This window comes from Zosterops lateralis (assembly GCF_965231275.1).
Source record: "Zosterops lateralis genome assembly, chromosome: 3".
Classification (NCBI taxonomy): domain Eukaryota; kingdom Metazoa; phylum Chordata; class Aves; order Passeriformes; family Zosteropidae; genus Zosterops; species Zosterops lateralis.
Window position 1 is genome coordinate 98,299,774 of NC_139764.1, and position 16,466 is coordinate 98,316,239.

The window sequence follows — 16,466 nt, forward strand, 5'->3', positions numbered from 1 at the left end:
TTTTATTATCATCCTGAGCAATTGATTTGCATTTTTTTCTTTCAATTTTTAAGAGAAATATTCACTAATAATTTTTGTTTAGAATCATTCCATTTAGATTTGAAAGTTGTTGAAATACAACCTTTTCCTATTATGTTTTAATACTCTTAGACTTCTCTAACTAAATCAAAATAGCTAAATTACATATTTCATTTTTGAAATGATACATTTCAAAACATGCAAATTTTTGTTGACTGTCCTAGCAACAGATTCCATTGACTACTGTGACAACCAGAATAATCACATAAAATTAAATTTCATTTTTAAATTGGGTGAGCAAAATATTTAGGGATGAAATTATGGAAGAAAGAGAACATACTATGAAGAAATCTGATGGAAGAGACATCCTGTTTCCAGCTATCCTAGCATAAGGGGTAAAATCCTCTAAGTGATCCCAAGACAGGGGTCTCAGTTAAACTTGCACCTGTGGATAGGAGATCAACTCAGCAGTCTGACTGGAAGAAGGGAAACGACACACACTTGCTACTCAAGAACACTTCTACTTTCTCCTTACCATCAAGAAGCAAAATGATGTAGTTCACGGGGCACTGTACCTGTTCCCCAGGCAAGGAAAAAGAGTGAAGCTGAGAGAAATTAATTTGGAATTTTTGCTGACAGCACATTGTAGATTTTGATGTCTGCCATGCAGTCATAATGGAAGGAGCACAGAAAGTTCTCTCACAGAATGTATGGAAGTTCCTGTATCACTCTGTGGCTAAAAATCATGCAGAGCTTTCACAGGCTGAGATGTACACTTTGCCTACTGCTCTAGCAACATGCACTGGCTGAATGCTAAGAGGGGAAAAAAAAGACACCTCCACAGATTAACAACTTTAGGTTCCCTATGGCCTGTGAAGAAAAACAGTTTCTATCATAACCTGATAGGTTACACTAAGAGAGAAGTCCTAAACTCAGAGGCTTTAATTCACGTATTAAAAGAAGAATCTCCTGCAGAGTCGCTAAACAAGAGATGTTTTGTGGGAGTCAGCTTCAAATGTTACACCATCTTCAAAGAAATATTTATCTAAGAAAGTTCAGTGGAGAAAAATTTCCTTTAAGAAATAAATACCTTTTGAGCCAAAGAGCTGTTTGGATATTCCAGTTATCAAGAAACATCTTGAAACTTGTGGAAAACTGTAAAGTAAAACAAATTAATTATTTCCATAATTGCAGAGTGTCAAAATGTGTTTCAAAATTCTTGTGTATAAATTATACATCCTCCCATACAATTTTGTGATGAGTTGAGTAAGGTATTTACCCAACCACTTATAGCCACAAAATATTTTGCAAGTCAATTGACAAGTAGAACATGTTCAAAACAGCCTATTTTCCACCCTTTTCTAAAGGTGTGAACACATCATTTCTGACTTAAAACATATTCACTATCTAAAGAAACAAATGCGTAGGAAAAGTTACTGAAATTAAGAGCAACTACCTACATGGGAATGTAGGTTTTTTTGAAAGAGCCAGAAACAAACCTCTATTTGCTGGATTCTCAGATTTGATATTAGATCCCAACGTGTAACTCCATTTTTATCATAGCCTCTAAAGCCAAACCCTGCTGCATTATTAATTGCATCTGCTGCAATGAGACAAGAAGAAACAAATCAATTATAAACTGTATTACAGCTTGTGCATCACACAACATGTAGTTTGTTCAAAACATTTATCATATTTAAAGACTACATTTATTTTTTTCTTTTAAATACTGAGATCACTTGAACAAACAGAAAACAATCCAAGCAACACTGGCTTCCAATTCAAAAACTTGCACAAAAGCATAAAAATGAGAGGTAGCACGAGCTACTTCACAGTACAGATGTTCCCTGTCTCCCATACCACCTACTTAGACTCGCTTGAGCAATCAGACAGAAAAACTCAATGAGATGCATCAAGACTACAAAACAAGCTGGCTGTAATAATTTGAGACAGCAGCTCAATGCTCAGGTGCACGTCTTTGGTCTTTATTATGCAGCAATAGTGATGCTTAAAGCATAAAGATTAAATTGTGTGATGCCCTCTAGGCAGGTGCACATTCACAGCACCTCACGGAGAGCAGTGCAAACCTAACAGAAGAAAACAGTAATTTTCTAAGGAATGCAGAGCTTGTCAAACTTCCACTAATGGCACAAGGCCACTGTTTACACCATCTTTGCATGTGAAGTGTGTACAGTGCATGTCAAAGGTCAGATGCTCTAAGCAAACAATATTTTTCCCCTAGGAGAAAAAGCTGCTACTGTCATCTGGACTATTCAGGAAAATACAAGGGATTTTCAGAGACAAAAAGTGACTGCCTGTCACTCTCAGTCTTCACCTTCGCTTGAGCTTTGTTAGCTCAGACACTAGCATTTCCTCAGTTGTATTTTTCAAATTAGGATGAGCACATACAAGGAAATGAGTGGCTTTGAATTTATAATATTTTTACTTTCTTGTGAAATTTTTTTAAGAACATCTTTGACAACATTTTCTGCCTTACATCTGATGGTGCTATGCCAACTTCAAACACTGGACAATAATTTTACTGGACTCAATTAGAAACAGCTGGAGACACAAACTCCATAATCTTTCACAAGCTAGAATGCAAAGATTGTAACTGGACTAAGTACTTGTTTTATTAACTAGCATTTTAATATTCATTTTAAGCACTTAATTTAATTAACACTTTTTTTTAGTGTAAAGAATTGTAATGTACAACTCAAAGGTAAAAGTGTTAAAGCCCCTCACATTCCACTCCTACCATTGTAAGTTTAGATGAGACAAAGTGGAAGGAAGAAGGCCAATAAACTAGAAGTATGAGTTGGCATAGTGTATTTTCTTTGGTATTTACCATAGGAATGCGAGCTCTACACTGCTAGCAAGTGCACAAGGAGGAATGCAACTGAAGCATTAAAGGCCAAAAAAGCTCAACTAAAATTATTCATTTTTCAGATGACTGCTGCTATTTAGAGACGATGACATGGGTGTATAAGAGCACATTATTCAAAAGTATTTCTTTCCACAACAAGCCCCAGAACTGCTATATCCAGACAAGCTGAAAGCATTTCATTCATTGACCAGGAATGAAACCAGCAGCTGTAAATGAGTCATGCTGCTCTGCTACCCTAAAGCTTGCTTTATTGCATTGTTCCCACAGATTCTCTCTCAAAAGAACTATGAGAGAAATATGTAAAACTGGAGAGGAGGAGGAGGAAGCTGATGAAATCTGTTGTGTGAGCCGCTTTCAAGATGTCAGTTTAGTTAAATAAAGCATCTTCCTGTTGTTTGTGTCATTTTTTACAAGAAACATGAAGGGAAATACAAAATATTCTTTAAACTATATAATCTATTCAAGTGTCTTAAATAAGTTACTAAGGATATTAACTCACAAGTCATTTAGACTTTTGGTAAAAAAGACTAAAACTGAAGTGTCACCCATAAAATTCTGAAAATGCCACCTACTATTAACAACAGTATCATGCATCTGAATTCCAAAGTATTAATTTTCCTTCATGATCGAATAACATCAAGCAAATTACTGATAACTAATCACAGAAAGAGGTTAAAATTAACTTTGAAGAGATGCAAAAAATAAAGATATCAAAATAAATTTAAAAAAACAACAAACAATCAAAAAGAAGGATTGTACATCAGACTAGATTTACTATTTTTTTTTTAAGTTATTGTTCATTGAAACACTATCACTCTCCAAAACTCCTTAGGTATCACTCAGACTTGTAAAGGAGATCTCATTTGCAACACTCTCCCAACACTGTGCTTACAGTTCTGGTAGCTTTTGTTTCTCAAAAACAGAAACACTACTCAATGTACTTAACACCTTGAAAGGCCTTAATGCAGTCAGGTTTTCCTAAGGCCTCAAGAGGGCACTGCCACTTTTTTAATACACACTTAAGTGTATGCATCTCAGATGACTCTAAATACATGCTCTTTTTGTTATTATTATATTTTTAAACATATACTTACCTAAAGTCCATGCAAAATAATACTTGGGTCTGGCAGCCATAAGAGACACATATAGGTAGAAAAACCTTACAGGCCATGATGCTGTAGCTCTGAAATTATCATCAATGTTGTATTCCACAGGCAAAGTTTTTGTAATAGTCATGTGGAAGAGTAAGGACAGTCCACAGATTAAGAGTTTCTGTGCCACAGCTATCTGAAAATTTAAGATGGGACATTCTGTAAGTTTCATTTTTTTATCCTCTGGAAACAAAGGAAAGTTATAATCTTCCTTCTCTATACAGATATATACGTATGTTAATTTTTTCATTAATATATATACTAGCAACTTTAAAATAGTTTATAAAGAAATCTTTATTTTATAGAGACTTGAGGAATATTTTTATATTGATCAAGTTTTGAGCATCATTTCTGGCCAACACAACAAATCCAGTCTGACTACAGTGAGTCTCTAAAAGTCCTTTTAATAGCCAGAGCACCTTTTGCAACTCAAATTTGTTTTCTTATTTTCTTGTCAAATTACTGAAGCAATTAAATTGTTAAGACATCATAACATAAAACATATAATATAGGGCAAAGTGATATTATTATTGCAGAGATTCCAAAACAATGGCAAAACCTCAGTTTCTTTTCAGGACCCTTTGGCATAATGCAGGTGTTCAATTGCTGCCCAACTCAAAACATCAATCATTTCTGTCAGGTTATCACAGCATCTATATTCTAAATCAACTAAAATATTTAAATGATTTATGAGTTTCAGCCCAAATTTTAGCCAATCAATTCTAGATAGACCTGTTGTCCCAATCAGAGTGATCAAGCTATAATGGGACAAATAATACACTCACAGATATGTTAAAGTGTATTGTTCAATAGGAACAGTCAAATTTTCTCAAAACTCAGCTTTGCTATAACCACCACAGTAAAGAGTGGATTTTCAGTAGAACTTTTCAAAGGTTCTATTATAAAACATACAGATAACAATATACACCTGACACTGATTGCTCTTAGTCACTAGTCACAAGGGCAGACACCATGTTTTGTGGAAGTCCCCAGTAATGTACTAAACCAAGCACCAACAACAGAGAAGTTTGAGCGCTAATTCATTTAAATGTAATTTTCAAGTTTTTATTTTATGTAATCTTGATATTTAAACATCACAGTTTTATTTTACATTACAATTATACAAATATTAAATTTGACAAGAAAGCAATCTACTTTTGTTTGAAGCATCAGAACAAAAATATACCCAGAATCTATCTGTCTATGCTGTTTCCAGTACACCCACCCAAACTTTTAAAGACAACATCCTGCTTCACTGAGAGTTCAGCTCCACAGTTTTAGTTCCAAAATAAAGGATTTCTTTTCAATTATTTTCCATGATACAGAATAGAGCAGTAAATGTCCAACTGAAAGCACAGACTTTGGCAAGACACAGTATCAAAGATTCACCCAGTTGCACAGATATAAGAAGTCATACAACCTGATTAAAAAATTAGACTTGGAAAAGCTGTAAAACAGTGAGCGTATTTTTGGATATTGCACTTGGCTTATCTCAGAAGATATTTCAGAGAGGATCAGGAACACCAGCTACTTAAAAAAACATCAGCTAGATAATTCAGGAGGCAACTACCTATTAATGGTTAAAGGTAGTGCTTATTTATTTGTTTCTACTTGCTTTCTAATAAACTTCATTTTAATACTTTATTCTATTAGAAGAATTCAATGTTAAGAGCATTAACTTTCTAAAAACATTCCTTTGTTATTCTAGAACTATTAATAATCTCTTTGCTACAGCAGGAGGAAAGTTCAGTTGGCTTAACATCTTCAGGATCTTAAATAGAAATGAATGTTCATAAAATTAGTTACTACTAAAACTAATGAATCTTTAATTCTGGTATGCAGTATCTGACAAATGCAAAAGTCTGGGATTTGTAAGTATCAGAACCCATCACTCCAAGTTCTGAAGACATTTGCAAGGATTTAACTTTAAGGCCTAACCCATAATTACAAGTCAATGTTCAATTCTGCAGGAGAAGCAATATTTACAAGCTGGTAGCACTAACATGCAAATTAAAATGTATAAAATAGGTTCGTTCCATCTGAAGATGACCACAAAGTCTCAAAAAATGTTTTAGACACTTATAATATTATCTCTGTTCAAAGATCTGTTTTGTGCCATTGCCTCTATTTACCAATTTTTTCCACTAGTAAACACGTCATTCACCTGCCATACAAATATGCTCTGTATTTCTCTGAAAGTTCTTAACTAAATTGTGGAGGTAAAAACATTTCTTTTAAGAAAGAGCATCAGGATTTCAACAAGATTTATTTTAAGAAAAAATAAAAAGAACTCATACAGCACTCTGCCATAATTTAAACTTTTTTTTTTTTTTTTTTTTTTTTTTTTTTTTTTTTTTTTTTTTAATTGCACTACTTCACTTAATAATTATAAATCCCAGCACACAGTTACAGGGATAAGCATTAGGGATAGTAGTGTCCTTAGAATACTATAGTGAAGATAAATCTCCCACCTCTACAAAGACAGAGAGCTGCTGTTTCCAGACTGGTTTAATCAGAGTTTCTGAAGGCCAAGCCAAACACAGGCTGCAATGCGAAGCAGAGCCCAGCCCTGCTTCTGCTCCTTTGCTGCAGGTTTGGCTTGTGCTCCTTAGGTTGAGTTAGATTAGAGAAACAAATCAGATGAAAACCTAGATTTTTGGCATTTAGGGGGGGTGGAGGGGTGTTCTGTTTGTTTGAAATTTTTTTTTGGTGGGAAGATGTGGTTGTATGTTTTGTAGGTTTTGGTGGGGTTTTGTTTGTTTTTTCACAACGAGTTAGTTTCCAACTAATAAATTATCTGAATCAGACTACAATATTGTGCACTGACACCAACAAAATTATTGTTCAGTTCTTCAATTACCTATTGAAATGCATTTGGTAAAACTTTTATTCACTTTCTATTACTTAATTAATCAGGTAGTTAATAAAACTTTCTTTGCCAAGGCATAAATTGGCAATCACTGAATTGCACAGTCACATAGGAGGGTTGGTCAGTTTTTAGAAGAATGAAGTAACTTGAAGTTTAATGTCATTTACTCCCTAAGGTTTTCAACATAGCAAAATCACTGTTCTGTTAAGGAATTAAAAGACAGTAAGATGCAGGATAACTCTGACCTCAGAAGAAGCACGGAATACAAATTACTTTACAATGAAAAGGTAAAAAGAGCTAGTCTAGTTTTGAGGAACAACTGGGCATACCTGTATAAAAAATCAAATATAATCAACAATGGGAAGGGATGGAGGTACTTAAGCTAGAAGACAGTTCCAGGACAAAACTAAATGTGCATAAATTAGATGAGAATATAATTAGGTTGAAAGCTAGATACCTAATTGGAGAAAGGGGCTCAGGAGCAGCTTTCTAATTGAAGAAATAAAGGTAAAACACTCCCAGAGCTCAGAAATTTTAGAAATAAATTACTAGATAAACATGTATAATATATTAAAATAAATAAAAATGTAGAGAGGAATCTTCAAAAATTTTATTTGAATGAACTTATTCTTAGGTTGATAAAGAATCAGTACATAATGCATAATACTGAACAGTATTAAAGCACTTATTCTGGGTAGGTTGGTACCTCAGATAAAAATTATAGATAATTAAGCAAGAACATTATAACCTGTAGGAAGATTCTGCATAATAAGCAAGAAAGCAGATATCTGCTGACAGGAATCTTGTATTTTAAGGGTAGCCATAATAAAAAGAAACTTACAAAGACAGATATTAATTTCTGAGAGTTGACACCACTTTGAGCACCAACAACTGATAGCTTGCAAAAAGGCACAATAGGAAGGATATAAGAAGTAAGTTTTAATATGGTGACTTGATTCATTTAACATGCAATGAACACAGCAAAAGTACTAATCCAAGTTAACATCATGCAGTCAACACACAGTATAGAGGAGGAGGCTGGCATAAACTACTTTGGTTATGTAATTATATTTAACAAGAAATGAAACTTACTGTAACTCAGCTCAAGGATTCTTTTTTATTTATGACATTAACATTTGCTGATCCCCACTACACTTCAAATTTTTTGAGTTACCTAAAAATTTATTCTTCTTGAAATAATAACAAATTTAAACTGTTAATATAAAGTTAATGGTATTTAAACATTCTTCTAGAACAATACCATGAATATTTTAATTGATACAGCAAATGCAGTAAAATTGTGTCATTCATCTTCCTCTAAAAGCACACAATACTCACTGATGTTATAAAATGCAGCCAGATTTCTCTAAAACCAATTGGGAGATGAAATATCAGGAGCATAAACAGCTTCTCTTTGTTTTTATGTAAAAAGCTAATGCAGCATAAATTGCAAAAGTTTCAAGCATCTTAAGAGCAATTAATTTTAAGGAAAACTACTTACCTGAAAGAAGAAGCTGTCATAAGTTTATATTTATTTCTATTGACCTTGTCCATATTACTAGCAAGATTATGTGGTAAAAAGCCAGTTAGTCTATCAGGCAATCAGTAGATGTGTGTCCAGAAGCACTGATACAGGCAGATTTGGTTTACCTCCATTCATTTGCAGTAATTTTACTACATAACACTTTTCTGCAGAAATAGGATTTTAGTACACAAGACTTTACTGGGCCGAAACAATGTTTAGAAACAAAAGTGCCTGGAGCTTTGTCAATACAACACATCAAAGCAGAGCATGGGCCATGTGATGCCAATCTACAGAAAGAATTCTCCCTGTGTCTTTCACCCTTCCTAACTTGTTTCACAGCTCACTTGTGCAAGCTCAAGTGCTCTGTCAACTTGTGGAGCACCTTCCAGTGTTATCATCCTCCAGCCATGAGTTTAGATTCCAGTTGTGCAAGTTACTACAATCACACATGATGGGTAGAATGGAACATGCAAAGAGTCCTCACCCACTTTCCAAGGATGGAAGTGGTTGGAGATGCCCCAACTGATTGGGAAGCACTCCCTGTTGGCCCAGCTATGGGGCCATAACCTCTAGATGGTAGAACAAGACAAGCAGCTGCATGTGAGAATGCCGTCATCTGCTCCAAGAACAGTTGGTTTCAAGCAGAACACGGGCAACTGGTGCTGGAATTAGCAAAAGCCATTCATGTGAAATGTTCCAATTGACCCAATGCAAATTCTGCCTCTTTCATGAGGTAAGAATTATATTAGGCACATGCAAATTTAAATGCCTGATACATTACTATTTAAAACAATATGAAAATAGTGAAAAAATAATATTAAGTACTCTGAGCATTAACCTAATTAGACAAAATTTTAGAAGTACCAGGTTTTGTGAGCTTTTGATTTAAATTCAGGTCATACAATCTCTCCTGTAAGGCATGATCAACTGAACTTTCTTCTCTATGTTTTTGGTCCCTTCTCCAATAATGGACCAAAGAGAAAAAGGACTTATGTGGCTTGGAGTACTATTCATAGTGTTGTAGCTAGTACATCTTTTACTACATCTTCAGATCAAAATCTGTCTTTAATATGTCTCTACATGACTGCAAACATGAAAAATGAAAACTATTTCTATGACTTTTCCAATTTGTTACATATGACTGGGCTTTTATGCACAGTATATGCTTTGAAGTGAACATGCATGAATAGTCTTAATTTAAAGATGGCTTTTTACCATATAAGCTTGTTAGGAAGCTCCAAATTCATCTGCTTTTATCCACAAGATCCAGACTGGAAACCATGGAGAAAACCTGCCTTTAAAAAATAAGCATATAACTTTTTGAACAGGGAACGACTGCGTTGATGAATGAACTCCAGATACAGCTCAGCAGTTATGCCTGTAAATGAAGAGTGCAAAAACCAAGCTTTCCATGCAATGATTACATAAGCATCAGCAGTGCAAGAGTCACACATCTTACATTTGGGGAAGGATCCGTTTGTTCATACTTTGTATCTTCCTTCCCATTTGCTTCAGACTGTTGCAGTTGGTATGATCTGCCTTCAATGAAAGTAATATAGTCTTTGTAAGAGCATAACGGGCCTGCCAGGATACCCATGAAATTACAGTTGTAACTTAAATACTCCAGTAGACTTGGCATGCGTCTGTAATTCAAAGACAAGCAACTCGTGAGATGGATTGTGTAGTCCTTCAGGATTTCCACAGTAGGAAAGGTCATACTCCATGCCATTGCTCACTCTGACTGCAGTAAAAACCACATGGACAAGAGCAGTTTGTCTGTCTTCAGTAATCACAGCTTGAAACATTCTACAAATAGCATTTCTTTCCAACCCATACAGAGCATTTTCAGACAGACCTCCTGAACTGAATATTGAGCCTCTCCTTCCTCAGTAGAAGTGTTTGACTGAAGCTGAGCCTGAAGAAGGAAAGTAAGGCTGTTTTCCTAAGTGTTTGTTCAACTGTATTAAGTTCTCTATTTTTCCCTCAACAACTGAATCAATAAACAAAGGTTTGTCTTAACTGGCAATAATTTCAATTAAAGCAAATGTCTCAACAGTCTCTTGCCCAAAGCAACATACAATTTTTGAAGTGTCCAGAATAAAAAAATGAGAAAGGCAAGTGAAATACTGAAAACCAGAATTTAACAATATTTCTTTACCAGCTACATCATATGTGTACTGTTTACCAATCTCCTATCTGATATGGCATTCATTTGCATAGACTGCATAGAACTTAGAATGTATTTCTAAATAACTATAAAACCTACTTCTAGTGATACTTTTCAGAAGAACAGATGTACAAATTAAACTACAAATATATAAAAACATGGATCTGTTTTTATATGAGCTTGTAAACTCTGTCTTGAATGTGAGCTGTAGAAACTGCACAGAGCATTACTAAAGCACACAAAACATCCCCAAAGCAGAATGTCTAAAGCCTACCTTACTGCCAAACACCTCTGTGATGGAGTCAAGTCTTCATTTTTCCGAAACATTCCTAGGAAAGAGGACAGGAAAAAAAAATAAAGAAAAGCTAAGCTCCCCCACATTAATTAGCAGTTTCTTTACTCAGCAGAACAAGCCTCATGCTACAATGTAATTTCTTAATGCCTCAAGCAATTTCAGAGTTATTATGTCACATAACATTTTTGCTGGAGTTGGATCAAACAATTCTTACTTGACAAAACTACAAACTCTCATATCTTCAGTTATATCCAGCAGTGCCTAAATGTGAAATCACGTGGATTTCAGGAAAGCATTACAGCAACTTGAAAAAAATGTTAACAAAAACAGCTCTCCTACATTGGTCCAGATTTCAAAGTCTGCAGGTTTTAAAACCCTTTAATTCTAGAAACAGGACAAGTCTCAAACAGTGCCATTAGTCACTGCAGTTTTGATGCATAAAATGAATACAATCCAACAGAGATTTCAGCAATTCAAAACTTACAGCAGACCTCAAGAACAGCTTTGCACTAAAAGTAAAGCTTGTGACCAAGCTTCAGTGAAGCAGGTACGGCAGCAAAGGTGCCAGTCTTTTTCCTGAGCACTAACAAAGAAGCTCTAACCCCAGCTAGCAGAAGGGGGCAGTCCAAGTCTAAGTTCAACAGCAAGACTGAGTTTACCTTCTTGGCATATGTGACTATTTCTGAAATGCTGGCAACTAAAGACTCATTTATTATGAAATACACTAATTCAGGGGAACAAAAAAAGTAGAGCTCCCTCCTTCAGACAGCCTTGGCTAATTAATACCATCCAGCACTGCCTGCCAGAATGACCATTTCAGCTCCTCCTGCAGCCTTCTCTACTGGCTCAGACATTCCCACATGCAGCCATTTCCTGCTGTACATATTTGCATTTTTGCTTTGCTGTTGCAAGTTCTAAAAAACTTTATGGACATAGCTTCCTAAAGGAAATCAAATTTATGGGATCAGACTTCAATTATCTTCCTCAGCAGTGCTTAAACCCAACATCCAATTTCTAATCAAGTTTGACAAAAGAGCAGGGAAATATAAATATGAAATTCTAATGTGCTTTATGAAAATAGGTGTTTCTATAGAAGATATTCCTCCTCTCATAGAAAGGGTGCCTTCAACCCCAGTCCTTGATGGCAGTGAATCCACAGAGGGGAGCCCTTACACGTGATCCAGAGTCAGTTTCAACTGGAGCCAATTTTTTTTAGATATCAAAATCAGTCAGCCTTATGACAAAAAAGGATTGAGGAGCTATGGGGAAGTAAAAGCTAATTTAATTCTATGACTCATGGAAACACTTGTTATCTACAAAGAAGGTAATTCTGTTTTCTCAGTGTGACTCCAGTGTGGCCATGATCTACACACACTTAAGAATTCAAAACCACACTGTTATGCTTCAACAAAGCTGAGAATACAGAGGGGTTACCCCCAACTTGCCATCTCCTTTCACTATCATCTGGGAAAATGCCTTCCTTGGTCCTGACCCTTCATAGTCAAAAGTCATCCCCATTCATACTCACTCAAGGCAAGAAACTGAACAAATTATCACCCCCTAACTTCATGCAGCAACTTCTCCTCCTCATCTCTACATTTTCACATCTTCTCCTTGGTTCCATAGCAAAGACTTTTATGCTAATAAATGCACTGAATAAAAAAATGTGGAAGAAGAATTTTGAAAGATTCTGTAACCTTTAAGGCCATAATATTACAGTTCTTGGGTAGTGAATCTCTGAATTTAATACAAACAGAAATTTAACATAAAGACACCTATAGATGGATGTAGATCCCACCACATGGCTGGTGAAGTGTCCCATACAGAGCCTTCAGTCTCTCACAGCCCACACAATGCAAACTGACTGGAGCAGAAGCCTCCTTCACCATTATATTACCATGCCAGTATTTTACCCTTAAGAGGAAGCAATCACCCAGTGTGTCCAAAGGAACTTGCACAAAGCCAGATTAGCCATTAAAAAAAGATAATTAGTCAAATGAAGAATTTCACATCATTGGTCTGGTATGAAAGAGGAGGAAGAAAACCCTCAAACCTGAAATAGAAGATTCTAACCACTGAAATACGATCTGTGGTTTTGGAGAGGTAAGAGGAAAGAAACGGTCTATTTAGAACAGGTTTTAGTTATATACATACATACATATGAAGTCATTTAAGGCCCAAATAACTTTGTGAGCAATGCACTTGATGTTTCAAACATACTGCCTCCAAGTAAGCCTCCATTAATTTTTCATTTCCCTATCTCACTAAGGTTTCCCTCCAGCCAGCAGATTCTTTGAGGTCAGGTTAGTGGTTTTCCCTGTTTTGTTGGTTTTTTTTTTTAAATGCTTTTCTAGTGCCTTGAACACCCATTTATCATTTTAGCACAGCATTCAAGAACATGATGATTTCTGTCATACTCTTGAAAGCTTTCAGGAAGCTACCATTAAGATTTTTTAAATCATAGAAAATAAATATTGAAGAGGTGCTCTTACATTGATGCTTATTCAATATGAGATGAATTAATATATACATATTCACTATTTCCCAGGCCCATGGGAACAGAGACCTCATAAACTATAGCTGTTCCCCCACCTGCTACACACCAAAGATGAAGAACTCTCACTTCAGCAGCACACTGCTGCTGGGGAACTCACGAGGTTTTGTAACATTCCTTTGGGCATTTTAAGAATTGCTTTCTTCTGTCATAAAGCAGGAGACTACCACAACTGCAGGTCTTACTTACTAGCAGATCACACAGCTGAGACTAGAGAAAATGGGTTTTATCAAACATCTTTTAGAGAAGTGAAACGATTTAGTCACTCAGCAACTGTAACTCCATTTTCTCATCTGTAAAGCAGGAAATATTCCTATGTTCCTTCCTTGGTAAAACAAATTTGTAAATCATCAGTAAAAAAAATTTTCCCAAATGGTCTAGATCATGAGGAAGTTCTATCTTTACATTCCTTCAAGAGCCCACATCCTACTGGTAAGAAACCCAACACCCTTAGGCACACAGCACTATCCAGCACAGACTTGATTGTGGGATATTATGACTGCGTCTGAGTTCCCACTACAACAGTGTTTACAAACGTATCATGGCATCACCCCAGCTTTGTGGTTAAATTTATCTACTTTTGTTTTGCATGGAAATCTGTCTAATCAGTAATTATTAATGCTTAGGCATAGGATTATATATTAATAACAAACATAGATTCTATTGCAGGCTCTGTTGCAATTACAGTAAATTTTGTGGTTCTGAAATGAATCACCAGCTGAGCCCAAATGCATGTTGTTATTAAAACATTTTAAGATCCAAAGACAGAGAGACAATAACAGTTTTAGTTGTTACTACCACACTGGCAGCAACAAAGGCAAATAGGTATGAATGCCAACTGAGTAAAATTGAAAAAAAACTACAAAAAAAAGCAAGAAAATTTACAAGTCTTAATATTCAGAGAGCCATACAAGCAAAATGCAGGCACAAAACTATATTTAAAGACTTAGAAGGGAAAAGATACAATATAATTCCTTTAACCACTAAGGACATATTTGATAAAAAAATATTTGGTAACTGATACTGAAACAGTAATCACCATGCTGTCACTATCATAAGAGAGAGCACACTAAAAAATAAAAATAAATAAAATTAAGAGGTATTGGAGAGAGAGCATTAAAAGGAACTCCTAAGCATAATAAGAAAGCAACAAGTTACCAAAAAAACCCTCCTAAACAGCATCACACTATGGCACTTTCACTGATATAATTAACAAAAATATTAGAAAGCAATGTTCTTTGTTTAATAGCTGCAAATTTTTTGTTCTAATAAAAAATAAAATTTTGTTTTCTCCCTTTAACTCTGTTATTCACCTGAAGTGTTGCATAATAAATCTAAATCTTGCCATAAAGAATTAGTACTGGCACCAGCAGTTTCCAAATTACATACAAATATTTCTGCCTTTGGAATATACATGTGAGATGCCAGGGGTAATCAGCAAAAAATATAAAGCAAGTGTTAATATACCGACTGCTGGTTTTTGGCATTGCTCATTTGAGTAATAAGGAACTGCAAGGTAGGAACTATCAAAGACTGAAGTTCAAGGCACATTGAAGTGAAAGGCACACTGCAAATCTCTTCAGGTATAAGTTTGTGATCCATGCAAACTTCTGAAAAGTCTGTATTATACAGCAAGCCTAAAGTACAGAATCACAGAATAGGCTGAGTTGGAAGGGATCCACAAGGATCATCAAGTCCAAATCCTACAAAACTTGCATTTCATTTCCCTGCTTTAAAAAATCCCTCATGATGAGAGTACAAGGATGTAACAGTTATAGGAGTAGCTGTTATTTGTGTATGGGATTCCATACCAGTTTTCAACTTGGAATCAAGTATATCCACTTAGCTAGACAGACACTTGAATATGCAGCATGAGTGAGTGGCCTTTGTGGCTTCAAATGAATCCAGCTGAACAGAGCAATAGGGCTGCCACAGAAAGATCAAGTCCAGAAGACTGGCCATTACCAAAACCAACCCAGCTACCACTGGAATCGTGAAGTTCACCAGGAACTTCCAACACATCAACACCTTTTTTTCCAGCTGTTTATTTTCACTACTCTCCTTGGATGTACTGGTAAAAAATGAGGGAAGAAAAGAAAGTAATTGATGATTAATATGGTCAAGCTGATGCAACTAGAGGCTCAAAGTACCATTAATCACTTGGTAGAATGATTTGCAACGTTATTTCCTCTCCTGTCAGTATATCTCTACGTAATTTACAGTAGAAGTATGGACCTTTGTACAGTGAACAAAAGCCCACTGACAGCAGGGCTTGTTCTCATTAATTTTTAATGAAAGATCCCTTTTAGGTTGTCTAAGGTTAAAAAACTTTGCTTTAATGCATTCTTAGTCTCCCTGTGTATCTTTTCTAAGCATCTCCCAATACCAGACTATCAGCTGCTCCTGAACTCATATTGGTCACATCAATTTTGAAAGTCATGTTCACACTGCAGCTGTGACCATCTGACTCAAGGGATCTGCTAAACTGCAGACACAACCAGAGAAATTTTTCCAATATACTGTTGGCTACTCCTCAAGCGCTGACAAGGAATTTAAAGGTTGATGAAGAACAAAATTTCAAGACTTATTCGATAATTTAGTGCTATCTATAAAGAAATCCAGAAGAAAATACAAATTATCTGAATTAATTTAAGTAGGAAAAAAAATCTAGTCTAGTCGGTGGTCAAAGTTTAGAGCTGACTAAATGAAACATTTGTTTCAAGATTGCCAGGAACACTCACATGCTTGTTCCATACCACCACTCCACTATTTGTGCATGATGTCAGCAAATTCAGAAAAGCTCTTTCCCCATGCAAAAGAATAGTAAGAGGAAGCATTCATTCTTGATACTAGAACTATTACTTCCTTGTAATAACCTGCTTCCACTAACTTGTGTACTCTGTACTTCAGTTGATTACAGCTCGTAAGATTACTACTTCTGAATATATTTTCTCTAGAAGTTAAACGTCAATGTTTTTGACCTACTAGATATACCTATTT

General features: G+C 35.5%; 1 protein-coding gene across 3 annotated transcripts in view; it reads right to left on the minus strand.

Moving 5' to 3' along the window:
* The window catches only part of MBOAT2 (membrane bound glycerophospholipid O-acyltransferase 2), a 91,142-nt gene that overhangs the window by 12,477 nt on the left and 62,199 nt on the right, over window positions 1-16,466 (minus strand). For all 3 annotated transcript variants that reach the window (XM_083856931.1, XM_083856932.1, XM_083856930.1), the window contains 5 exons: window positions 10,892-10,946; window positions 9,910-10,093; window positions 4,000-4,192; window positions 1,518-1,621; window positions 1,109-1,173 (listed from right to left, as the gene is read on the minus strand). In XM_083856931.1, the coding sequence (XP_083713057.1) occupies window positions 1,109-1,173; window positions 1,518-1,621; window positions 4,000-4,192; window positions 9,910-10,093; window positions 10,892-10,946 (601 nt within the window). The remainder of the gene's footprint in view (window positions 1-1,108; window positions 1,174-1,517; window positions 1,622-3,999; window positions 4,193-9,909; window positions 10,094-10,891; window positions 10,947-16,466) is intronic.